The sequence below is a fragment of the Passer montanus genome, unplaced genomic scaffold (genome assembly GCF_014805655.1).
Source record: "Passer montanus isolate IOZ18808 unplaced genomic scaffold, ASM1480565v1 scaffold80, whole genome shotgun sequence".
NCBI lineage: Eukaryota > Metazoa > Chordata > Aves > Passeriformes > Passeridae > Passer > Passer montanus.
The window spans coordinates 389602-415960 of record NW_024373257.1 but is presented as its reverse complement, the minus strand read 5'-3'; the positions used below and the strand labels follow the sequence as shown (position 1 = coordinate 415960).

The window sequence follows — 26359 nt, the reverse complement described above, 5'->3', positions numbered from 1 at the left end:
AGTAGATGATTGTGCATAAATAATGAATAAAATAAGTTGACAATCAAGTCAAGTCTGATGAAGTCTGTGTTGCATGGGCTATTTGAACAAAAGTCTCTTTATTACTGGTACCTGGATTGTTGTGTAAGGATTTTCAAGAGAGTCTGTTTCTTTGGTCATGCCAAAAGACTTTGGGTATTTAAAAACAATTCATTCAAAAGACAAAATGCAGTTTTAACATTGAAACAGACTCACAAGTAAATATTTGTAATAACTGAGGTCTATTTCATTTTAAAAAAATATTTCTGTAAAATCACCTGATTGAAGTTAAGAGCATAGCTCAACAACTAAGAGTTAAAGGATTTTAATGTGTTTCTAGAAAGAAAAAAGGCATGTATTAAGCATGGTATATTTTTTCGTACTGTGTCATTAAGTTTTTTCACTTGCTTTTGATAACTGTATGTTTAGTCATATATTGCTATAAAGAAAATATGCTCAACACTGCTGAATAGATAGTGATTTCTTGGATAAAGATTGATATTGTAAGAAGTCAACTGGGAGTCTGTTAATATTTGCAAAGAATTTTCCTTGGCGGCTGGGTTCCTGTTTCATGGTTCAGTAGGTCACAGTGATTGTGTCTGCACGTATGCACCTAGGAATGGAAGAGGACCCTGAAATGTTTGGGGGTTTTGGTGTTATTTATTTGTTTGATTGTGTTCTTAAATTAACTGCTTCATTTTGGTCAGGGTTTATTTTTTGGGAACTTGAGTTCTGTGGGTTAGTGCTTGGGTATGTATATTATCTGAATTAAAAAGTCACGTGTTTGAAGAAGTGCTTTAACTGATAATAACACTTAGTGACTGGTGGTAGGGTAAAAACACTTTGTGTTGACTTCATCCAAAATACTGTCTCCCTGAAGAACAGTATCCAGAGTATCTGAGAGAGCAATTTTACTGAAAATATGCAAAGGTCAAAAAAGTTGGCTCAAATAAATAATAATTTTTTAAGAAGAAAAGACACTCCTCTAACCAATAAAATATTTTTATCACTTTTTTTGCCAGCTAAATTTCATGATCATGTAATTTTGTATTAGGCAAAGGTAGGTATATCATTTAGACAGAGCTTTTACACAGGACTACAACAACCCTTTCTGAATTGAGGCCACCAAAAACAGACATTGAAAATTGTTTTTATGAACCTGACTGATAGGTAGTTAAAGAGAGTCAGGGCAGTGTCTTATTACTTCAGAGCTTCTGTTATAAATTATTGCTTTATGGTGGCTTAATATTGTACTTACTTGCAATACCAGTTAACTGCTCCTTTATTTCCTGGAAGAAATTGTATTTCTTTGTTCTCCTCTGTTCATTGTAGTTGTTTCCCTCAGTATGCAAGCTAGAGCTTCTTGGTGTTAACACCGTGCATTCAATTGTGTTGTCTTGTTTTTCTTCATTTTTTGCAAGCGCATATAACTTCAGCTACACTACTTTGTAACTGGCAACATAATGACTGTATTCTCTACAAGATGTGAGACTCCCATAACAGTTCACTGTCCTGGTGTCATGTCATAACATTTTGTCTTTAAGAGGGACTTTCCATTTTCCTGGGGTGACCTGTATTACATGGAGATTGTTTAATTTATGGTTTTACAGAATTCTAAGGGGGCGACTTTTCCTTTGCGTTTCACAGAAACCAAAGAAAGTACGGGAGGCTGAGATTGCAACACATTTGTTTTTAAATTTTTTTTTAGTTAGTTCTGGAATTAACTGTTATTCTTTTAATAATAAGAATTAAAAAAATATTATTTTTTTGTTTGTTTAAGCAATGTTGTAGTGGTAACTTTAGAAAAGGCTGTCTTCTAAGGATGCAGGTGAAGTAGACACTGGTTTATAAACCTCAGCTTTTGTCTGTCCTCTCCAGTGTTGTGGAATTTTTGATGTACATATTGTCAATATCTGTATCAGACCATTCTTCAGAAATTATAGTGATTTTTTTAATCTCTGTGATTCTTTTTTTTTAAATCATAAAGATACACACTTTTAACTATGTCATGCTCTTTACCCTTCCACAGATGAAAGATGTGGTTTATGAGAGACTCTACAGGTTATTACACGAGAGACTTACTTCTAAAGTTTTTGAACATATCCTTGAATTTCCCCTGGTGCAAAGCAAGTAAAAGCTTTAAGCTGAAAGCTTTTAAATGTGGATGAAGTCATGCCTCTTCCTTTGAGGCACTCTCCCCAGTTAGCAATAAGACATGGTCTGGCCTTTAATAAGAGAAGAAACATGCTTCATCATTTTTGGTAAATCTTACAAGTTGTAATTTTTTGACACCAGTGCAGTTACATATTTGTTTTTGTAAGAATGCCAGTCTGTGCCTTCCACAGTTCATTGAAACAAAATTTGTGTTTTTAATGTATTTCTGATCTTGAGGTGGCTATGCATTTTTTTTTTCTTTTCCTTTGCCTACAGTTCTATTTATCGATGTGCCGTTTTTATGAAAACATGTTGCAGCTTTTTTTATGGCTCTCTATTATCTTTATTAATGCTTCTTTTTCCTCTGTCATAAAGAAAGTCAAAAGCCTTTGAAATTACAGCAGCAACAACATACCATAGCTGTTGTGTAATCTGCTGGCTTCATCTGAATCAGTCAGCACTTCCCAGCAGAATGTGAATACTTATTTTAAAATTTATTTTCCATTACGTTAATTTACATCTGTAAATTTCAAAGAATTTGTTTATGCTAGGATACAAACCTCCACAAAGGATGTCTCAGCTGCAAGAGACTGTAAGGCAAATTTCCCAATATGGAAATTTATTTTATAAAATGAGAACTTTTAATGAGCGAGGTGTGAGCTCTTATTACTCCATAGACTATCACAAAGTAATTATCATTTTATCTGATGCTTAAAATGCTGACTTGCTTTACAAGTCTTAATAAAAGTCATAGAAGATGAATGGTATTGTCAGTTCTGGGTTAACGGGCAAAATTTTGCATGGACAACCAGATGTATTTAGTCGTGATGCTGAGTAAACATATGTAGATAATGCTTTAAAAAAATAATTATTTTGGAACACTGATGTTGTTTGTGACCATGATTTCACAACTACTAAGCTGCTGTCTTACTGGGGATATAGGGATATTTGCACTCATAAATGTTACAAAATCTGGGGTAAATTTGGTGACAGTAAATGGTGTGCGAAAATTTTAACAAACTTATATTGGTTAATTTAAGATTTAAGACTGGATTAACTTCCAGTTCAAGTAATTTTACTTCAGCACTAAAATTCAGTTTTGTTTTATTATGAAACCTCAATTTAAGAAAAAAATTTTCTATTTTGAATTACATTCCTTCCTTATCTAGATGTTCTTGGAAGTCACTTGTCAAAACATCAGTCTTGTGTAGAAAGCATTAATGCTTTGTGTGACAGTACTTGAAACTTGAAACACTAAAATTCAGTTGAAACTTGAAACTTGAAACACTAAAATTCAGTTGAAACTTGAAACTTGAAACACTAAAATTCAGTTTTGTTTTATTATGAAACCTCAATTTAAGAAAAAAATTTTCTATTTTGAATTGCATTCCTTCCTTATCTAGATGTTCTTGGAAGTCACTTGTCAAAACATCAGTCTTGTGTAGAAAGCATTAATGCTTTGTGTGACAGTAAGGATTTGAATGCCAGCATGAAAATTATGAATTCTGTTGTTCTTTTTTGATTTTCTAATGGCAGCCATCTACAGTGTTTGAGATTGATAGGGAGGTGGGAGTCAAATTTTTAGGTGGGAGTGAAGAAGAGCTGTCCTATTAAATTGTTGGCAGCTATTTGGGTTGGTTTGTTTTTTGACCTGACTGTTTATCCTGAAAACATTTTAAAAGACCACTAATCTGAGAAATCACAATATTAATGAGCTTGAAGTTAGCCTTTAAAACTCGGGGTCCCAGCATTCAGCTTATTAGAAAATATGGCACTATGAATTGTGAGCTGGACCCTGATGTGTCACTGCTTTTCAGATGCACTCTGCTTTTTTCTTTCCTCTTTCTAGATTTAACAGCTATTTCAGGTATTCTTTGAAGTCAGTATCCATTACTGTTGGCATTTCAATGCCATGCAGCATGACTTAATCTTCTTCTATTCTGAATCTAAATACCTCAATAAGGTAACCAGCTCACTAAGGAACAGCACTTAGGTTTTGTTAGTGAGTAATTCAGGAATTTTTTTTAATATTACGATAGCGCGTATTCACCGCCTTCTCCTTCCTCCCCCATCTCTCAATGTCTCCCACCATACTGCCTGTAAAGTCAGAAATAAAGCCAGTAATTTCAGATGCAACACCAGAATTTGGAACTCTTCAAATTTACGTCAGCCAGCAAATTATAGTTTTGCAGATGGAAAGCTTTCTGAAGGAAATGGAAAGATGAACCACAAGAGATGTGGTATAGGGGTCAAAGCAACAAGACTGAGGCAGAACTTTTCAGTTACTAATCCAGGTCCTGTTTCTGTCTTGTCTTCATCTTTAACAAGTGAAATTTTGTGCCTGATCATCAGATTTATTAAAATGGAAAAAACAGTGTCAACTTACTGTAACAGATTTTGAGAATTATTATTAATCCAAACAGGTTTTAAGTGCAGTAATTACACAAAATAAACCAAGACAACTACTGTTTTTTTATAATTTGTGATTTTTAAACAACAGTGTCATTGAAATGACTGCATTTAATGTTACATGCTAACAAGTTAAATTGATGGGAAAATTTGTGTCTTTATGAACCTGAGTTTTAAGTGTATACTTGAAGTGTTATTCCTGGTAGAATGTTATTGCTTGACCACAGTTACTGAGCTGTTTTTAAAATCACCAATGTAATAAAACACTCAATACTGCAGAGATAAACAGGTCAGGGCTTTATCCACCCCTCTACCCTGCAGGCAGGTGAATGAGTTTGCATTTTCTATTCAGAGTGAACAGATGAGGTTGCAGCCTCCTGCTGTTTTACCAAGTGAAAAACTGTTACAGGAGTTAATTCAGCTCCTGAAAACTGTCCTTTGGAGCCCTGCCTGTCTTTACCCCCACTCCCCATGGAAAGATTAGGCACAAACAGGAGAGTGCAGCTTGCCCAAGTTGTGGATACTTGTAGTGAGGTTGCTACTAGACTGGTGATCCCAGCCACGTGTGTTTGGTTTGTGTAAGGCAAATACTACTCTGCCATCACTGCTATGCTGTGTTTACTGTTGCTGGAAGAGTAATATTTGGAGGTGTGAGTTTTTGTCTTACTCTGCATCCTTCAGTTGATTGAGGAGTTTGCAGAAGTTCTGATTCCCTGAATGAGTCAGTTCCTGTAGCTCACTGTAAATTTGTAACCCTTAAGTCACATTTTTACACTTCAATTTAATGATACTGTTTTATATTAAGAGAAGATTTTGAGTTTTCTTTAAGCAATTTCTATAGATAAATCCTGTGATTTTTTTTTTAATTCTGTATGTAACTTCATAGTGCCTAGGTTTCAAGGTGGACCTCTTTTATGGAATGTTTTTAAAGGAGGCACAGGTGGGAAAATGGGTGCTGTATATCATGCACCTGAGGCAGTGCTAGTACTGCTGTCTTGACCAGAATTGGGCATAATTGTGCAAGGATTTAATTTATGCAAACTTTTTTTAACTTCAATTAGTTAATATTTTTGGTATGACAGAAAATGGCACTCAGCCACATCATGTCGCTGAGGAGACTGGTTAGTCGTAAATGGCATTTTCCCATAACATTTACAGGAACTGGATGTTCTCTAAAACAATTTTAACACACATTTCATATAAAAATAAATGTCTGGGGCATTTTCATCCATGGGCAGAGTAGGCACTGTGCCTATCTCTTATGATAACCTTATATTATCAGGCATTAGCAATGGTAAAATTTAGAACTTTCCATGCTGCCATGCTTACTTATTCTTCTGAACTGAAGGCATTCTACTCATGCTGCCAGCCCTGGATAAGCTGCTCAGTGGCCACTTGCTTCTAGACAGGTGGAACTTGTCTGGAAACTTTATTATGCATTCTTCATGCTCAGTGTACAAGAATTTATGTGCTGAAATTGTGATTTAAATTTATTTAAATAGATTAAACATGGTAAGTTAGATAAAGATACTTTAGTACTGAATGGCACTGTTAGGGAAGACTGAGAGTTTGCCAGTAACTGGAGGAATAAGGCTGGTTGTAAACAATTAGACAAACATTTGTCAGAAATTATATAGGTGGTGTCACTGCTTTGCAGGATTCAAATTCCATTACTTTTCGAGGGTTCTGTTCTGTTCATACCCATAAACCTTTATTATATACATACATCCTTGGGTAAAAAATAAGCCCTTTTTCTGGTGTGCTTATTTCCTGAAGAAGCTCTATGTATGTGTTTAATAAACTCAGTGTTTGAAACTGGGCTTGGGTGGCACCCCATTTCTTCTTTTTTATCAGAAAACATAAATCTTAATTGTTACTGCAAATTTAGCTTGAGGCATTTAAATTTTCCTTGATGCTAAGTTGCACGAAGCAGTGCAGTTGAGACTTTTATCAGATTTTCTGATACAGTTGCAACTTTTTCTGGTAGCCAAGACTGTAAGTAATAATGTTAACAGCAACAGTGTTAATATCAAACAGAAGTTCATTTTGAAGCTAAACATGCATCTTTTCCCATAGATCTGCTAATGTGAGGGTGTCCACTTTCTCTAAGACGGGCTTGGCCAGCACTTCATGTTGGAGGCACAGGTGAGAGAGATGGTATCAATGCATTGTGGCAGGGTTAACTAGCTGAACTTCAAAGCTACAAGTGATGAAGAATCCTGCTAGTTCCTGGTTTTCACTCTGTGACCTCTGGAAATTGTATCAAAACTTTTCCTTATGCATGACAAATTGCGTACAGTTCTAGGTACTGAGCCTCTATAGCTCTGGTGACTTAGTGACCTGGCAGATAATTCATTTTCTTGCTACCTGTTCTAAACCTGCTTAGTGTTTGGAAGTTGTATTTTCTTTTCTCCCAGTAGGCCTCTGGCCACACAGACCTGGGAGCACTTGGTGAATTATCTAAAGGTGCAATGTCAATTCATGTTTTGTCTAAAACATGTTAATCCTGAGCAAAGGAGCTCTGGTTCACCATTTAAGTTTACATGGCTTTTCCAAACTGATCCTCTTCAAAGAGGACTAACACATTGTTTTAGATTACAGGATAGGAGGCTACCTTGGAGACCTAAAGATGATAGTTTGAGAATTCTTTTAATAATTCACAGTTCAATAGCAAATGATAGTTTAAGTAGCTTCTTCACCTGTGATTAACTGTTTAACTGAAGAACATTTTTTACTCTCAGATCTGTTGATTATGATGTATTGAAGTAAGATGTTTACATTTTTGTGCAGCCTTGGTTGTTCACTGTGTTAAAAATCAAACACCCTGCTTAAAAGAAATTGGATCCTTTAGTAGTATGTCCACTCAGAGTGCCAACAGCAGTGTTTAGGGTGATTGTGGTGTTTTGGGGTTTTTAGCTACTTGCATGTGTGTTCAGCAGCTGGAGTAACTTCCTTGCTTTATAAAATCAGTATTTCTCTATTTCCTAGGGAAAAAAAAACCCTAAATTGTTGGGATGAAAAAAGTAGATTTAACTAATTCTAGCATTTCTGTGACCAATGATTTCTTAAACTCTTTTAAAATTGGTCTGAGCAGTCTTCCTAAAGCCAAGAGAGATACTTACTTTTTCCATCTTTGGTTGTTTTCCAGTGTTTTTTGCCTTTCAAAAACTGTCATAGGAAAAGGCTTTTTTAGGAAAGAACAGGGTCACGTGCATGTATGCTTCCCTTGTGCCTTCTTATGAAGACTTTGAGTTCCTTGTTCTTTAAGGAACTGTGAATTCAGTTGAACATTCTGTGCCTTGTTAGTGTAGCCCAAACTGATTTATAAGTCAGTATCGTTATGTGACATTTGGCTACATGCCCTACTTGATCTCTTTCCTTGCCTCTTGGCTGATGGTCTGTGGTATTCAGGTTATAGTTTCTTGTTTCAGATGTCACTGAAGAAGCTGTAGCATGTTTTCATGTACAGTATGTTTCTGATGTAATACATTTTAGCTTTTATCATTAATTTACAATGTGCTTTCAAATGCTGAAAATAAAGGAGTTCTCGCTAGCAGAACTTGCAAATTGTTTAGTTAACTGCTTTAATCTAGATCTATAAAAGTTCATTTACAAGTTATAAAATGTTATCAGTGTCAATTTCAGACTCCTCCCACCGCATTAATCCTGACGGAAATAAGGAAGTGTCGCTGTTTACAGAGATGACATAATCCTGCATGGCTCTAGGTGGCCGGTGGGACCAAAGCAGGGCCAAGAAGATCCTTTCCAAAGTGGCTGCTCCTTTGTATACCAGGATACATTTTCCTCCCTCCTCCTTTGTATGGGTTAGCAACATATGCAAGCCTGACTATTCCTGTCAGCTGTTGTCTGCTGCTTTGCCTAAAAAGAGCCAAAGTGTGAATCTCCCAGCAGAAGCCTCATAAGCATTCTCCACCGGTTGGTGTCGTCCCCGCGCCACCCTCGGCGGCAGCTATTTGTCATCTGGAATTGGCTCTCCTGAAGCTGTACTTGCTGACTTCGCTGTAGAGGCTTTCATCCCCCTGCTCTGCTTACTCACAGGCATACAAACGAACGTGCTCATTTATATATCAGATGTGTCTTTAGAAACACGGATTTTAGAGGTTTTAGGGCTGCCAGTGTTCCTGGTGGCCTTTTCATTGAAGACAATTCAGTGTTTAGTGTCAGAATTTCGTTTTTGGCTGCTAATTTAAAAAAAAAAATTCTCTTTACATGAAAGAGTATATAGTAGTATTTTGCAAGTTAAGAAAAATGTTTCAGATTTAAGCATTAACACTTGACCACTCCATTTTTTTCCCACACCTTCCTACATCCAGGTTAGTGTGTTCAATAATGGTTTTCAGATATTTAGATTAGGGATTGGCTGTCCCCATTGTGGCATTGTTACACCCTCAGGTTCAAGTGACCAATATAAATCACTTTTCTTTTTTTTTGTATGATATTTTTTTGGTAACAGAATGGCTTTTCTGAGGTGTGGAATGTGCTTGACCAGGGGGTAGCATTTTGAAGTTGAAAACAAAAACAACTGTGGCATTTACTAGGTTTCTTTTGAGAAACCTCTTTGTGGCTAAGTAGAATGGAATCATGTTTGGGAATGTGATGGGTGATGTTAGTTTCAGGTAGGGCAAACTTAAATGTGATAAAATTTTAAAATCTGTTTTCTTCATAATTAGACTTACTGACTGAAAGCTGTATAAATTGTACCCAAAAAAAAGATTAAATCCATTGAAAGCTGACAGAATTCAATCAGTTTACACTTAACTGGATAGCTTTGTCCATGTGCTAAATAGATAGTTTGTGCTAGATAGTCCATGTGCTAGATAGATAGTTTTGTCCATGTGCTAAAATTCAATGTGTAATTAAAATGTGAGTTTTATGAGTGCATTACTTTCTATTTTTAAGCAGCCAGTTTTATGTGGTTTTTTAATGGCAGCAGCTTCATGCTGCTTCATTTCAGTTTTTAAAGTTTTTCTTCATTCCCTCACTCTGTCATTGCGATAGTTGCTATGCAAACACTAGATAAGCTTTATGTTTCTCATAAAAAAAGACAAAGTTTTAAATCAGCTGTCTGCAATGAATTTGAAAGAAAATGCTTTGAATATTAGGTTTAAGGCAGATTTTAAGAACTCTATCCATCATTTAAGTGCAATTGTTGTGTTGCTTCCCAGACCTTTGGAAATCTATAAAGCAAAATGAAGTCTGATGTTTGTTGTTTCACATCCCCAACATGTATGCAAGATGAGTGTTTCTCTTGTCAGGAGTGGATTTTTTCCCATCCACGTTTTCAGTCATGTTCACTAGAGCTTTGTGTACCCTACCTCATGTATGTCTGTAAAGCTTTGGGGAGTTTGGCATGAGCAGTGCTGGTTGCAGGCTCTGGTTTCTCAGCTTCCTTGAGCAAGCAGCATGAAGCAGAATGGCTCAAGTTCTGCTGCTTTGCCTCAGCAGCCACTCTCTGGCAGTCACCTGCCCAGCCTGAGGCTGAAGTCAAGCAGCTGTGTTACATCATCGTCATCATCATGTGCATGATGAGCTGCAGCAGCAGGCGTGACTTCTGCAACAGGTAAAAAGTCCACGCATTTATCAGCTTCAATGACCAAGGTTACGGTTTTGAGCTGTGTGGAAATGTCGTGTAGCAAAGTTGAGTTGAACTGTCACCCCCAATATTTCCCTACTGCTGCTAAAGGATGGTTCTATGATGGTGTTGCTGGGTGTTCAGCCAGCATTCATTGTTTGTGTGAACATTCACCTCTTCACAGTCACATCAGCCCCGGTGAGGAACTGCTTTGGGAGGTGTTTTTGTACTGGTTTTAACTGGTGGGTACAGACTGCCTCAGAAAATCTTCAAATACATCCTGCTAGAAGTTGCGAACACTCTGGATGAGCTGTAGCTGCCTGAGAGTGCACCACTGGTGCACTGGAGTGAGCACAGCTACTGAACTTCAGGAACATCATGGTGCACTGGACATGCAGTCAGAGTGATTTTTGTCTTGCTGACAGAAAACACAGCAAACCTCAAAATCAGCATAATGTACTGAGAGGTGTTAAGAGTCAAAGTATCCATTACTTCACTTAAATCACAAGACTGGGCACTATATTTAGAATTTTTCAGCAATGATTTTTACCTTCTTGGAGCTGAGTAATACAGTTTAGTGAATGGTTGAACTAACCAAGCTTTCAACTATATCAAGAAGCTCAACCTAAACCCTAAGGGTGCCATGGCAGAATCTATTCAGTATGAAACAAAAACCCTAAGCAATTAAAAATTATTACTAAGACACAGTTTCAAAGTTCAAATCAATTTGGTGACAAGAGAAAGTGTTGAGGGAAACTATTAATGAGACAGAACTACAGTTATATACAATGGTTTTTAAAGATATGTCTTCCTACATTGTAAACTCCTTAGGATTCTCTGACTTAGATATTTTAATTGCTTTTTAAATTAACTTTATTCAGGTAGAACCACACCCAGGATTTGAGAACAGCTGCTCGTATGAAAGGTCCAGAGGAGCTGTAGTAGCTCAGTTGCCCTTGCTATGTTTACATGTGGTAAAGAATTTCTCCTGAAGAAAAGTAGCAGTTTTTTAAGATCTGCCACACAGGGGAGACTGACCAGGAGTAAAACCAGGCTTTTTTTTTTGCTTTTTTTTTTTTTTTTTTTTTTTTTTTTTTTTTTTTATGCCATGACAAGCGCAAAATTGGTAATTCATCATAGTATAAGGTAAATAGTATGAAAATTCTGTTGCTCAGCACAGATCAAGAAATAATTTGATTTTACTAGTGATGGGGAATAGAAACTATCCTTTGTCCTCTGGATCAAATCTCTAAAAATTCTGCTGTCAGCAGATGTTTGTCAGTGGAGGAAAGGGAAGTGACGGGAAAGGAACAAAGGGTCAATGCAGTTTGATAGGAACTTGACTTTCATTTCTGGAGGATATATTTGTTCTTAAAATGTTTTCACATTGGATGTTGTGAAAAATTACTATAAAAATTTAGATGAAGAAATACAATTATTTAAGACTGAGTTATGTGATGATTCTTTTCTTTCACTGTCATTTTACTTTTAATGGAAACTAGCATCTTAATCACTTAAAATTAGGAATACTGATCCATTAATATCCAAAACATGTTAAGCAATCTGATCTAATAAAGGAGTGTAATAGAGAGGTGGTGGCAGGGGGGAAACAGCAGTGAGGCAGTTTAATCATTATACCTCCATCTAATTATTTTGGAGTTTTACCAGTATAAATGAGAGCAAAATTGGCTCTGTAAGTATTAAGTGAAGAATGTTTTCTTTTTAATCTGAGGAAGACAGACTATGAGAAGTAGAATTCTGGCTTTTGATAGATGTTATGATTTGTTTTAGGAGAGCAGTATTCAGAGTACAGATGGTACTTTAGATACTGCTAAAGCAGTAATCAGTGATAGAAGTCACCCTTCTTTGCTGGATTTGGATTTAAATTGTCTCTAACCTATGGGGAGACATTTTTCTTTTTTCTACTTTGTGTTTTTATCAAAATTATTGCATGCATAGCACTCCTGTTAATATTTTTTATTTCCCATATTGTAGTCTTTCGACTTCTTCAGCTCATCCTTTCTACTCAGACACACTTTTTGAAGACTGCTGCTTAAGTTTGGTTCCTAACACATCTGTTCACAACATAGCTAAGTTTTCTACTCTATAACTCGACACTGGATATTTAGAAAACTAAGTAATCATTTTTAAACTGCAAGGACTCTGCACATATGACAGAATAGTGAGCAAAAGACTTTTTAAGGAGCTCAGGATACTGATATGGGATATTGTTTTTGTACTGTGAAATTACATTTGTTCTTGTTGCTAGGATTCTTTTCATTCTATATATACACTATACAGTGCCCTCTTCCCTGATTCTCTCAACAGAGGTATAAACTTTGCTTGTTATAAAAAAGAATAGGTTGGAAACATGGATGTGACTTTTATCTATTTGCCAGCTTAATAATACACAAATACCTGAATTATATTTGAAATTTAATGGCTCTTTATATTTACATTTTTAGGAGCATGTTGAAAATAACTGCTTCATATTTTCTCCATGTTTAAAGCCAAAAAAAAGTTACGAAAAATTTCACAGAAGATATTTTGGCTCATCCTCTAAATCCGTGTATGTGTGATACTACAACAATGCATCTGTTAGTACCATATATATACCAATTATATATAAATATATAATTGAACGAGGATTTTGCAGGATTTAAAACATCAAATAATTGGGAAAAGAACCCTTACTTCTCTCCTAAAATTGCATTTATTTTTGTACTAAGGAAAAGAAGAACATACCACAAAAATATGTTTTACCTGTAAGAAGAGGTCAAAATTCAAGGTCTAACTTTTCTAACATTTTAAATTACGCATAGGACTCTGAAGAGCAGTGCTCAGCAGTTCTAATTTGCAAGTAGGACAGTACAATTGACTTAATTGCAGTTGTTCCTATGAACAGAGATTTGACAGGGTTTGGCCCTTAATTAACGGAGAGGACTGTAATTTTGCATACCACGCAGGTGTGAATTATAAACACACCGAAGTCTAATCTTTCAAGGTGCTTTGTGCCTCGTCTGAGCTGTTTATCATTCCCAGTTTTCTGGAGTTCATAGCTGCAATACTGTTGAACATCTTGCAGAATAAGCCTTGCAGAGAGCAGCGTGCTTTCTGATCCTCACACTCATCATGGGTTTGACGAGGATTAGTTTTCTTTCACAAAAAATCTGACAGTTCTGCCCTCTTGTGATTTGACACTTGCACGCAAGACAGAGAAGAGGGAAGCAGTGTGTATGAGTTGAAAAGTTTGTTAGCGATTAAACTAGTTGCAATTCTTTCTTTTAGGCATAGCATAGCCTTATTGCAAAGTAATGCATGTGGAAATTTATACACGCTCTGAAAACTACAGTAGAAGTTGTTCAAAAGTAGAGTAAATGCTTAGAGACATGTGTGTGTACATGCCTACTAATATATAGCATATGCATGTAAATGCAGCAGAAAGAGAGGCAGTAGCTCTACCTAATATATTACAATACTGTTGGACTCCTTCCACAGCTTTAAATGCAGTCATGATTTTATCCGACCATTTGGAAAGTGTGTGTAATTCATAACTCTCTCCTTCTTTAATGTTAAATTAATTCCTCGCCTGTTGCCTCTGCAGGAATTGTTTTAAAGACAGTTTCTAACGCTTGAAATAGCCACCCTATGTATGATTCACCAGACATTTTCTAGATCTCCTGGTGCTGTTTTGGGGTATTTCATTGTTTCTCAGTTCCTCACCCCTCTTTTTTTTTTCTTTGGAAGTGACTTTTTAAAAAAAAAAGGTATCTCAGCAGGAAAAGCCAGAAGCGCCAGTGCTTGCCAGAAGAAGCTTGCTTCCCACCCTGTGCCTTACCTTGCGCTGGCGGGCTAGAGCAATCCCGGGTGAGCCGGTGCTGCGGGGCGCGGGCGCTGCGCGGTGCCATCGGGGCTGCTGCGAGCATTCCAGCGCTCCCGCGGAACAATGAGGGATGGGCGCGCGGGCGGCCCGAGCCTATGCACCATTACGTCAGCGCCTCGCCATATAAGGCGCGGTGCAGCCCCGCCGCGCTGCCCGGTGCGCTCCGGTGCGGCCGCCGCCGGGGCGCATCGGCCACCCCTGGGCAGCTGGGCAACTCGGCTGCCTCTGGGCTGCTCGGCCACCCCTGGGCAGCTGGGCTCGGCCGCCCCGGGCAGCTCTGCCCTGCCACCTCTGGGCAACTGAGCTCACTCCGGGGCGGCCGCCGCCGGGGCGCATCGGCCACCCCTGGGCAGCTGGGCAACTCGGCTGCCTCTGGGCTGCTCGGCTCCCTCTGGGCAACTGAGCTTGGCTACCTCTGGGCAGCTGGGCTCGGCTGCCTCTGGGCAATTGGCTACCTCTGGGCTGCTCGACCACCCCTGGGCAGCACGGCCCTGCCACCTCTGGGCAGCTGAGCTCAGCTACCTCTGGGCAACTGAGCTGGGCTACCTCTGGGCAGCTGGGCTGCCTCTGGGCAACTCGGCCCTTCCACCTGTGGGCAGCTCCGCTACCTCTGGGGAGCTCGGCTACCTCTGGGCAACTGGGTTCTGCCACCCCTTACCTCTGGGCACCTGAGCTCGGCTACCACTGGGCAGCTGGGCTTGGCCACCTCTGGGCAGCCAGGCCACCTCTGGGCAGCTGGGCTCGGCTACCTCTGGGTGATGCAGCCCGGCCGCCTCTGGGCAGCTCGGCCCTGGGCAGCCGGGCTCTGCCACCCCTGTGCAGCTGGGCTCGGCTGCTGCTGGGCAACTCGGCCCTGCCACAGCTGGGCTACCTCTGGGCAACTGAGCTCGGCTACCTCTGGGTGACGCAGCCCGGCCGCCTCTTGGGAGCCCCGGCCCTGGGCAGCTCAGCCCCGGGTGCTGGCTGCGGCCGAGCCCCGCGCTCTGTGGAACACTGCGTTTGTCCTCCAGCTCAGGGCCAAGAAGAATGTGCGGAAGGTTTGGGTTAGGGCAGTTCCTCTCCAGCGCTGATAATAAAGTCGTTTTAAGTTGTTGCTGATTAGGTACAATGTTTTCCACTTAGTCCCGCGGCCTAGAGTTTGAAAACGGAAAATCTAAATTCCAAGTCATCTTGTTTAATTAGTTGTTCTAAGGGAGCTTTTTCTGTTGTGTTTTTTTTTCTTTTAATTTTATTATGACAAAAAAATGCAACTTTAGCTGAGCTCCTCTGGGGGCGAATATGAACTTTGAGCCTTCCTTTTTTTTTTTTTTTTTCCTTCTGTAAAGAGTCGGGGTCCTTGGAGGATAGTATTTTATTTCCTGATGATGTAACTACAAAACAATTCTCTTAAGTGATGATGGGAAGGCCAGATGAAATCTGATTTTTTTTTCTCTTCAATGTTTTTTCTACAAACCCCTTTCCTTTTTCATATGTTTGTGTTTCAGCTAACACAATTAAGCAGTCCAACCAACTATTTTTAGTAAGAAGGTCTTGAAGAAATGAGTTGTTTGTTTTAATATTTAGGAAAGAGGCAGAAAGCCAAAAAATAGGATTTAGATTGAAGAACTTAAAATGTATCGCTTGTATTCTCCATGCTTTAGTATACACCCTGAATAAACACTGATGACAGATGGAAGAAATACTGGAAATAGGTACAAAATTTGTTACTGAAAATCCACTAAGGGATAACAGGAGTTAGTGAAACAAACTCCTTTTATGTTGGTGGGTAAATTAGACCACTGAAAGGCATGCTACACTATTGAACTAGTAGGTGCATCCACAATTAATTTATTTGCAGCATTTGAATTTTAGTCTTCATCTCTGCAGCTTAAGCCATTCTCTGCCCGCCTTTAGTGTGTTTTGTCATATTGAACATGATGCCAACAATAAGGCAAGTTAGTTATTTGGGGGTATTGTCTGTAGGTGTGAAGACTAAAATTAAAATGTTTGCATTTCATTGACAGGACAGACATCTTCTAGCTATCTTGCATAGATTTACCCTGAGTGTAGCCTGAAAAAGGTACTTATTCTTCAGTTGAAAAATTCCAGGCAACCCCATGCATGGGTACTAAGTAAAAGCTTCCTCAGAACTCTGCTGCTTATTTGCATGGGTGATCTTGCTGTGTCATCTGTGTAAGTTTCTGAGAAAGTTCAGATTTGGGTACCTTGTCAGAAAACTTTAAAATTATTTAATGCTAACCCTTCCCAAATGGTTTTGGAGATAGAAAACATCTTATTTGAATATACCAATGGACAGACCAGGATAATATCATTTGCTGTTCTAGGAAGAGTTAATAATCAAACCCAAACAGAAGCAAAATAACCTGTCCTTTAGCTGTTATTGGCCTATTTGGTTCCTTGGCTAATGTTTTTGGAGGCTAACAGTTGTTATCAAAATTATTATGCCATATGGATCAATTGAAATCCAAGCTCATCTAGGTGACCTTGGTATGGGAAGTATCTTCAGCAACAAACTCAGCCTTTCTGCTAGGACTCTTTAAAATGGCAGGACAGCTGAAGGTGCAAGGTGCTGAAGGCCACGGAGGTACTGCTCTATCCAGTTCTGATTTGCAGGAGGAGTCCAGGAAGTTACTCAGTGCAAGGTAGGTAGGAGTTAAATGTGAATGCACCCTTTTTTACATGTGTTTGCATACATATGTGAGCATAAATACATAAATCCTTAGAGGTCAAAACTACTGTTTCTGTCCTTGGTTTATTTGTTTTGTTTTTTCCTTCCCTTTGCAATGGCTTTGTTTTTTTGCAACTTTCCCTTCACCTGCACACCCCCTGTTTCTGTAGTCTATGTGAAAATTGCCTGCGTTTTTGTTCTATCACATGAAACAGTTGTTTTTGGCCAAAAGCAGCTTTGAAGAAGAGGACTTCTCAAAAGCTGGTAATCAAAAATTCATCCTCACAATCTAGTTCTATTCTGGAGTTCCAAGGAACACAGCTCAGATAGTGCTGGTGATAAGTTTATTGGTAGTCTGGGAACAGGGAATAGAGAATGCAAGTCCTTCTGTTTATAAGTCTGTGTTTACATCTGGGGATGGCCAAAATACAAACTCCTCGTTTCTTAGTTAATTCCTCTCTGCAATACAAAAGTGCACATCTGTGACCTTCTGCAAACCAGCTTTATCAAAGAGCATCAGCTGAGTGTATAATGACCTGACTTCCTTCTTTTATATTGTTATGACTTAAAGGACATTGTACAGTGCTACCCAAGCCCTATTAAGGGCTTGGATATTTTATTAAAAATTCCAAGTTCTGGAGTACTATAACATGAAAAGCTCATTTTTATCTGAGGCAATGAATTGAGTTGCAAAGGAGCTTTCCTTTACTGCATTTTTACAGTTTGTTTCAGTATCTGTAGGTGGAATCCTGGCACTGGTGAGCTACACTGAAGAGGGGAAAAAAAAGAAAGCCTTTGGGCAGGCAGCTATGCCTGTCTTATTCACTATTGCTCCTTGAAAATGAATTCTGTTTCCTTAGTTACTACACATTGTATTGCACAGAACTGGTGCATTTGCGAGTATTGTGACAGCAAAAGTTGATTTGTAGATTGTTGATTTGTAGAAATTGGAGACCAAAAGAAAATCTAATTAAATCGTTGGTGCATCTCCTGTCAATGCAGGGCTGCTCTCTGCAGCTGCTTGCAGTGACTTTTTCTAGTTGCTGCTTATCGTTTTGTATTGTTCTTTGTGCTTACAAAATCTTTCAGGATTTTACTTTAGAAAAATAGAAGCTGGGAAGATGGAAGATTATATGAGGCAAGGAGAAGACAGGACAAATAAGCTAGAAGACTCTGAGGCAGTTGTTTAGACTTTATCTTAAACTATCTGAATTCCTCCCATTACTTCCATCATTAAACTTCTCTTTTTCTTCCCATGGCGTTTCATAGCAGCAGCTCCAGTGTCCTTAAACCCATAACCTATCTATTGCAGCATTTGACCCCTTCCTTTGGCCATTTTGTATCTAAGATAAATAAAGGAAATTAGAACTTGGGCCTCAGTTCAACAAAGCACTTAAAACATAGCCCTGTGTACTTTTGTTGAAAAAGGAAAGGACTTCAGCAGAAGTCTGATTTTAATGATATATTGAAATGTTTGGCTGAATCAGGCTCTTGGTCACATTTACTTCATGTAGATATTGCTGAAGCTTGGGCTTCTGAAATTCTCCCTGGGGTCTAAATCATATTCCAAAAGTAAACATTTACTAAGGTACAAATACTGTCAAAACTTTTATTAGTATTTTACATTACTTAGAACTGTTTGCTTTTTTGGAGGTGGTCTGCTTAAGTTTTGCATGTGATACCTGGAGAACTGAAACATGCAGAATTGACAAGTTGCATTTTATTGCCTTGCATAAACGGGAGCTGATATTTAATGTGTTAATAACTCATGTGACTTCAAGGATTTTTCTCCACAGTGTGCTCAGCCTTGTCTCTGAAATCTGTGGGAGTTTGGACATTAGTCAGTGGAAGAAAATTCACTCTAATTATTTCTTAGATTATTAGCATCCTTCAAAAATTTTCTAATTTGTCTTTATTATCTCTCCTAGTGTTGTTTGATGATCTCTTAGATTTCATCTGTAAAGTCTTTTAGAGTTTCATAGCCTAATGTATAGATTAATTTCTGAATGCTGCAAAGAGAAATATGGAGGTTTTGATGGCTTATTTACAGTCTGAAATGTACTGACAACTGATAAATGCATGTGGAAGGCAAGGGGCAGAAGCAGGGGAAAGTTCTAAAGATAACATTCTTCAGATTCATGTGTATTTTACTGTGGACCATGGGTGGAAAGAGATTCATATCTCCATTACTCTGAGGTTTTAATTTTTCTTGGCAGCAGAGAGAAATATTTTTTTCAAACTCTCCTATTGTTTACAGATTCCATTATTCTGCCTTTTTTTTCTTGCAGATACAAATAAAATTCCTAACCAAATAGCAAGGATAATTTGATCCCTTTTTGTTGGGTGCTGTATTGGGAAGTTGATGACTGGACCTCTCAACTATAAATGGCTTGTAAGGAGAGCTTGCAAGTGCTTCATGTCTGTTTGTGAGATGGTTTCATTTTGTATGTGGGACCAAGGTAATTTTTTGTGTAAAAGACAATTTTTTGCATGGCAGAGTTTACCATGGACAAGGACGGATAGAATTTAATTTGTATGCCTTCCCCTACTCTATATAAACCATATATAGCCAAGTAATCTTTGTGATAAAATGAGACAATGTTCTTTAGTTCATGAAAGGTCTGTACAAGAGTGTATTTTAAGAAGAAGTTTGGGATTGGAGGTTTGTTTTGTTTGTGATGGGTTCTGCAGTGAGATTTTTTTATCAGCCCACCCCCACCCACAAGTATGCCTGTCTAGTTGGGCTATTTCTGGAGGCATGACAGCCACTTCAGTATTAATGCAATAGCAAAAGGGAGTTGTAATCCTGTGAAGACTTAGGACCTTGGAAGGTGCTCAGTTTCATGGCTGTAAACATGCTTGAAAGCAGAACATATTTTAAATGTCTGTATTTAGTCATTAGACTGCAGAAAAAAATGACACTATGTACTACTTCTGTTTATCTATTTCCTTTGAATTCAGTCAAAGCAAGATTCTTTTTGTAGAACTTCAGGGAAGTGGTATGGCTGAAATATTTTGAGCTTCAAGTCTGACTCCACATGAATCCCTGTCTCTTTTTTTATATATTAATTTAAGCTGTGAGTTCAGTCGTTTTATTCAAAGTGATCAACTCCTTTTCAGAGCAGTATAATTCTTGTTTGAATAAAAACTGTGCAGGTTTGTTGACTCGGCTTTTCACACTGCCATGAATTGAACATGGTGCCAGTGGAGGATATTTCTTTCAAAGCTTTGATATGAAATGAAAAAGTAGATCAAGTAATTGCAGGCTCTTTCAGCTCCTCCATATCATGCACCATGTCTTCCCTTATGCTTTTCCCTTCACATCTCTTGTTCCTGCACTTGTTGCTGGGTTCCACCAGTGGCTTGGAGAGCAAAGCCTAGCACAAAGGTAGAAGGGATTTGGCATTCAGTGCATTTCTTGGGGGCTGCAGGTTTACAGGAGCCTCCTGAGGCCATTGGCTGTGTGGGGAGCACACAGGTGAATGTGGGCTCCAATGCAGCGTCGGAACTGGAAGAGGCTCATTGGTGCCATTGATTTTATGCAAAGTGCAGTACAAAGCTGTGATGCTTTATTCTCTTTTTAGGTGGTTAAGTAGAGAGAAAGTATTTTTTATTGGGCTGCCTGCATTAGCAGAGCAAAACACAAACATGCTCTTGGGCCTGGAGGCCCTTCTTTGGGTCTTAAGATGCTGCATCTATGTTACAAAATCTGTGTAATGACAGACATGTTTTTTGCCTTGATAACCCTGCCCCGACACTTAGGATTCCTGCTAAGAAATACATTTTACATAGAAATATATTCGTACGTAGAATAAGAAAATAGGCTTTTCTTATTCTCTGTAATTTCAGTAACTATACATTAGTTCCTGTTTAAAGCACAATGCTTCAAGTTATTGGTGATTTTCGTACCTGTTCAAGGAATATGTGTTGAAATAATGCAGAGGCAAATGCATCCTATACAGGCTGTTTTGGATTGTGAATTCCTAGGGATGTAATGTAGCTCGTAAAACTTTGATCCCTTTGGGATTCAGAATTGCTGAGCTATCTGATGGATTCATAGTTTAGAAATGTGACTTAGTTGTGCGGTTCAGTTGTCTGCTCTGGAAAAGTATTTACAGAATTTCTTGACCTCCTAGGGTATAGTCACATGTAGCTCTTTGTGTTAGTCTTGCCCACAGCAGGTACTGTTCAAGGAGTCTCTTGGGCTTGGGGAAATGTATTTAGCAGACTCAGACACTCCACAGCTCCAGAGTCTGCAACAAAAATTTTACAAAACCCTGGAGTGAGGAAGGAGAACAAATACAAAAGGGTATTAATTTGGCTTTTTTACAGCAGCTGGCATGAGACGTATCGGCCTTAAGAACCATTACTTTCAACTCAGCAATATTGAAGTTGTGTCATTATCTGGGAACACTTTATTGATCTCATATCTCTGGTGTTATGTCAACAGGATGGGCTGTTACTAAGAAAATCTTCTAGGAGATGAACTAAATGCTTGAATAGCCTACAGCTTGCTTCATGCTTGAAAACTAAACTAAAGCACCAAAAAAAAGTGGTTTTAGGAAATTCTCTTCCAGCACCTGAAGGAAAAGCAAGATTTTCTTTTAGTCCCTAAAATCTTATGTTCTTTAAACAGTCTTCCTTGCAACCTTTCCCACTGCTTTATAGTCTGCTTTAGTTTGTGGAGTTTTTTTAGTTGTTGAGTACTTTATTTTTAACCTGTTTTGTTCAGCTACCTATTTTTAGTTGTAAGGAAGAAGCTTCTGTACCTTTTTACATTGTTTCCCCTGGGTAACTTGATTGAAAGAATTTTGACAGAGCACAATTTCTGTTTTCTATTTGCTCTGGCCAGTGAACTCAGGAGCTTTTAATACAAAGATTAATATTAAATAGATGAAAGGTACTTAGAGTCCATACAAATTGCACTTACAAAGAGTGTGGTCAGGATGAACTGTGTAGTATTAATTAAAGAGAGCAATATATTGGGTTCTTGTAGTGATACAGTTTCTTGTAAGTGAAATATGTAGTAGCATATTCTGCTATGAAATCACACAGTATATTTGATAATTGCTAATAATTTGTCTTATACGCAGACTGTACTATTACTCAAGAAAAGAAAAGCTAATTTCTTAAATGGATTCAACAGAAGAACGTAGACTTTAGTAACTTTTAGGTGACTCTTCAGAACAAAAATATAAGCACTGTAATTTTGTAGATCTTCAGGTTATTTACCCCCCTGCCCCCTCTCCAGTAAATACAGAACTATATATACAGGTAAATATTTGTGCCTAACTAGCCAGTAGCAAAGACAGAGGAGCAAAGTGGTTCTAGTTATTTTAATGCAGTACCTAGGATAGTAGTTATGCAGCCTTTTTGTGTTTAGCTTTTAAAACGATACAGAAATGTCTCGATGCCATTTATAATAGACAGAGGCCTAGAACTAGAAAGCTGCAAATGAACAAGTATATTTTTGAATTCCTAGTGTATTTTGTACTGGTTAAATCCAGATCCAGTTGTGCATGACCACTTACTTTGATTCAAGTTTGGAGCACATGAAGTTTATTAGTTCTTTTCTGTTTTACTCTATTTTTCTGATTTTAATTGTTTTTATTTCAAATTCCCATAGTATATGGGCAGAGGCTATCCTCACATAAAACAAATCAGTCCTTGATATCGCTGCTGAGTAGCAGCATATCAAGGACAGCACTACCAAAACAGGAGGAGTTATTTTGTTAGAAGCCCAAGATGTGTCCAGAGCGACATAAGGTTATACAGAGCTTGACAAGAATAAACACTTTGAGAGCTATAAAATTGCTTTGACCTTGGGGCTTGGGAACCTAAGTGCAGCCTTAACTTTTAGCTATCTGTGTGTATGTAAATGAAACAAGTCATGTCCAGAAATGTTGCTAAGTATATTTTTCTCAGCAGTCAGTGTGACAGATGGTTGCAGTTCTTGGAGCAGTTGTGGTAGGCATAGGTATCCCTGGAGCAGAAACACACATGGCTCAGGGGCTTGTGGAAACCCTGATCATGGCTTTGCTCGTGGAGAGCAGGGTCTGAGTTGGAGGGAATTCCCTGCAGATCTGTTGGGAATCACTCTGAAAAGTTTATGCACTTTTACACAAAGGAGTTTGGGGTGTGTCTGAACTTCAATGAATGATGATTCCAATGGATTTTGATTTCTTTCAGCTAGTTAATATTTAGAATGAATGAGTGAGGGCTGTTTGTGATACCTTAGCTTTAAATTATGTCCTGGTCTATGTTCCACATGTATTGATGTCATAGAATTTGGATAATTTAGTCAAACTCATTACTTTTGCTTCGATACTGAGCTTTCTTGGAAGCATTTTCTCTATTTTAGGTACTTAACAAAAGCAGCAACGCTGCCCTTTTTTGGTAGTGAATTCCTACAGACTTCAGGGAATAGCATTAACATAGGTAATACAAAAAGAAATGGGGAATCATGTTTGTGAATCTTTTTGCGAGTTCAAATTTGCATTTTGTTTCTTTTCATAACTGCAATTTGTGCAGTTTATTTCTTTTCATAACAGAGAGACCAAATCACTTTGTGAAGTTGTTTGTTTGGGATTTTTTTTCTTTAACTATTGCACCAGCTATTAACATCTTCTTGTGCTATTCTGTTCCTCTCTCTGGTTTTTATGTGCATCTAGGAGCCAAAACCAATAAAAGAGGATAATGTTGGTCAGGTGAGGTTCCAGTTTGTCTTTGTCATGTTGAAAGAAGAAAATCCCTTAGTGGATTATTGGAAGGTGGAGGGAGGGCCGTGTGACAATGCCAATCTTCAGTGGAGTGACTGGGAAGGAATGGTTAGAGGTATTTTTAGCATTTGTACTGGAATGCAGGGAGGCTCATCGATTGCATTTTTGTTCCCTGAGGGAGGTCAGTGGGAAAGGGAAGAGGTCCAGAATTGGGAAGTAATCCACACAGAATCGCAAATGCTTTTCACTTTGACATTAATCTCAGTTTAAAAAGGAGAATGCCTGGATATTGCATTTCTGCATGGAATTATCCTAGAAATTTTGTGTTTCAAATAGGGCCAATGTGTTACTGTCAATTGCATGGCATTGAGGACAAAGAAAATGGTCACATCTTTCATAATGAAGAAAAATGTTCACTTTGTTTTCTGGTAGAGCTTTGTGTTTGATTTTTTTTTTAATGTCTTCATTTTTCTGACCCTGACATTGTTCTATCTCTCTCATAGTAATTTCTTAAGTGACAGTGATTTTATAATAGAATCTTATTGTTTTGTTGTGTCATTTTTTCTGGTGAATATTTGAATATTTTACTTTCACTAAACTTTTCTTCTCTTTTAAAAACCACTTCTTCATTGACCTGAACTATGAAAGCTTCTGTATCTAAAACCCTATCAGGTGACAGTGCTTTTAAAGTGTATGTTTGTGTGCATGGTTTTATGACATTTATAGGCTATTACTGTTTCCACTTTGATGAACAATGAATGTACCAGGAATGTATTTATGTGCAACATTTGAATGCAAATCTTAAGTAAAACAGTTTCACAACTCTTAAGCTATAGATGTATTGGTACAAGCTGGAATTCCACATGTTATTTCTCTGTTAGGAATTGCACAGATCTCTTTAGGTGGTCTTTTGGCTGCTGCCTTTTGGGCATATGCATTTTATGAAGTTGCTTAAAGAAAACATTTTTTCTTTCTTGTTCGTAGATGCAATTTCGGAGAGAATTTTGTTCCATTTTTTGAGAACCTGTAAATTCAAATGAAGTTGGGTAGTGTGGTTTTTTTGTGTGGGAAGAAATTGTGATTCTGTTCTTGGTGTCAGTAAGTTTGTAAGTGCTACAGCAAACCATGAAGCAAGCAAACCATGAAGAAGTTCACAGCTCTTGAGTGCCTGAGTGGTTCAGACTGAAAAGTGCTTGGGCTTCTGAATGCTGTGGTTCACAGTGAGCATGCTCAGATGTTTTGTTACTTCCAAAAAGATATTACATCATCCTATTTGCCAAGTCACTAGGCTATAGCTGTCTTTACATCCAACAGAGTTCTCAAGTGGGATATCAAATACATGCATGACATAATCAGAACAAAGCCTTTATTGGTTGATTGTACCCTTAGGGTGGGATGCTGAATGGTAGTTGCATATGGAAGACATAATCTTGCAGACTTAACCATTTCCTAACCGTCCTATCAACAGCTATGAAATGAAATAATAGCCTGGGGATAGGATTCACTTGGGAAGGGTGTAGCTAAAGAAAATAAGATTTTAAATTGGTTTAATGAGTTAATAATCTTTCTGTAAATGCACTTAAATGTATTAAAACAAACAGAAAGAACCAGAAGAGTTTTATGGATATATTTATAGACTGATTTGCTGAACTTTCATGTGGTATAATTCCTGTTGTTAATGAATTCAAAGGAGGTAGACCAATTTCCACCCAGTCTGTGGTTTTAATTTATTGGAAAATTATCCACTTAAAAATACTGGAATTTATTTTTTTTTTTGTTATGGAATATTAAGTTTGTCTTTCTAAGCTAATTTAAGCACTTTTTAGAGTTTTTCACTTGTTAATGACCATATGTACAAAATATGTGTCTGGTGATCTTAATTAGTCCAGTTCTGGTCTGGTTTTTAATAAGAACTTCTTTTGTAAAAGATATAATATAGAGCTTATAATTCTCAAGCTACATGAAAGTGATACCAAAGTTTGGTCTTTTATTGATTGTCGTGGTATTTTTTGTGATCTCAGTCTAGTTTTAATGAACCTGGATTTCATAAACCAAATTAAATAAACAGGTAAGTCCTTACTCTGAGGGAAATGAGACCACATTTAAAAAACCAAAAACCAAACAAAACCCCTACATTAAAAAATCTGAGCTTTATGTTATGGTGATCTACATCTGATTTCCTGTGTTGTCTTAATGCAGTTTTTATATGTGGCTTCAGGGTAAAATTGTACCAAACTTTCAAATTAAAACTGCTAGTCAGCCTCTGGGTATGTGTACCTTTTAGGCTGGAAGGTGTTTTTCAGGGAAAATGCTGACTGAACCCAAGGCCATGGGTTTTGTTCCTCTCTTTCCTCTTTTGCTGCTCCCAGACTAACTTAGGCTCCAGTATGAGTAATCCATCAATATTGACTTTGCTTTTGAGGTATATTTCTTGAAGAGTGGGAACTCATTAACAAGTTCTTTTTGTTATTGTGCCTGTCCCAACATATCCTTAGAAATAAAAAATTGGATTTGATCATTTCACAGAATCCCCCCAGTTCTTCACATCAGTTTCAGATGGACAGTGCTCCCATAAAAATCATGAAACAAGATACTGATTTCAGAAATGTTGGTCTCAAAATACTCTTCTAGGTCCTTCAAGGACCACTGGGACAGAGTTGTGTATAGCACTGAAGATCCTCAAGTGAAAAGCAAGGCATATACAGAAGAATTTAAAACTTCCTTGTTTTATTGTCCAGTCACAGCAGACAGTGTAATTCTTTATGGTTTTTTTTGGAAATGCATACCCAGGACAGAGTGTGGATGAGCACTCCGTAGACCTAACAAAGCTAATATGCAAATTTTTTGATGAATGCAAGTTTCTGCTGTTACCCATTGGATGGGCAAGAGGTGATGTTTAACATCCTACCAACTTG

At 38.0% G+C, this 26359-nt stretch overlaps 2 protein-coding genes across 6 annotated transcripts in view; one reads left to right on the top strand and one right to left on the bottom strand.

Annotated features, from left to right (window-relative positions):
• Positions 1-26359, top strand: part of CMSS1 (cms1 ribosomal small subunit homolog) — a 225793-nt gene that overhangs the window by 24445 nt on the left and 174989 nt on the right. Inside the window, exons 1-2 of one of the 3 annotated variants that reach the window (XM_039732830.1) lie at positions 16368-16699; positions 19014-19184. The exons of the other annotated variants lie outside the window; for them this stretch is intronic. Of the exons in view, the coding sequence (XP_039588764.1) occupies positions 19088-19184 (97 nt within the window). The 5' untranslated portion in view covers positions 16368-16699; positions 19014-19087. Of the gene's footprint in view, positions 1-16367; positions 16700-19013; positions 19185-26359 lie in introns of those variants that run through there. 3 annotated transcript variants of the gene reach the window in all.
• The window catches only part of FILIP1L (filamin A interacting protein 1 like), a 192160-nt gene that overhangs the window by 22821 nt on the left and 142980 nt on the right, over positions 1-26359 (bottom strand). Inside the window, exon 1 of one of the 3 annotated variants that reach the window (XM_039732820.1) lies at positions 14013-14273. The exons of the other annotated variants lie outside the window; for them this stretch is intronic. The gene's annotated coding sequence lies outside the window, so the exon portion shown is untranslated. Of the gene's footprint in view, positions 1-14012; positions 14274-26359 lie in introns of those variants that run through there. 3 annotated transcript variants of the gene reach the window in all.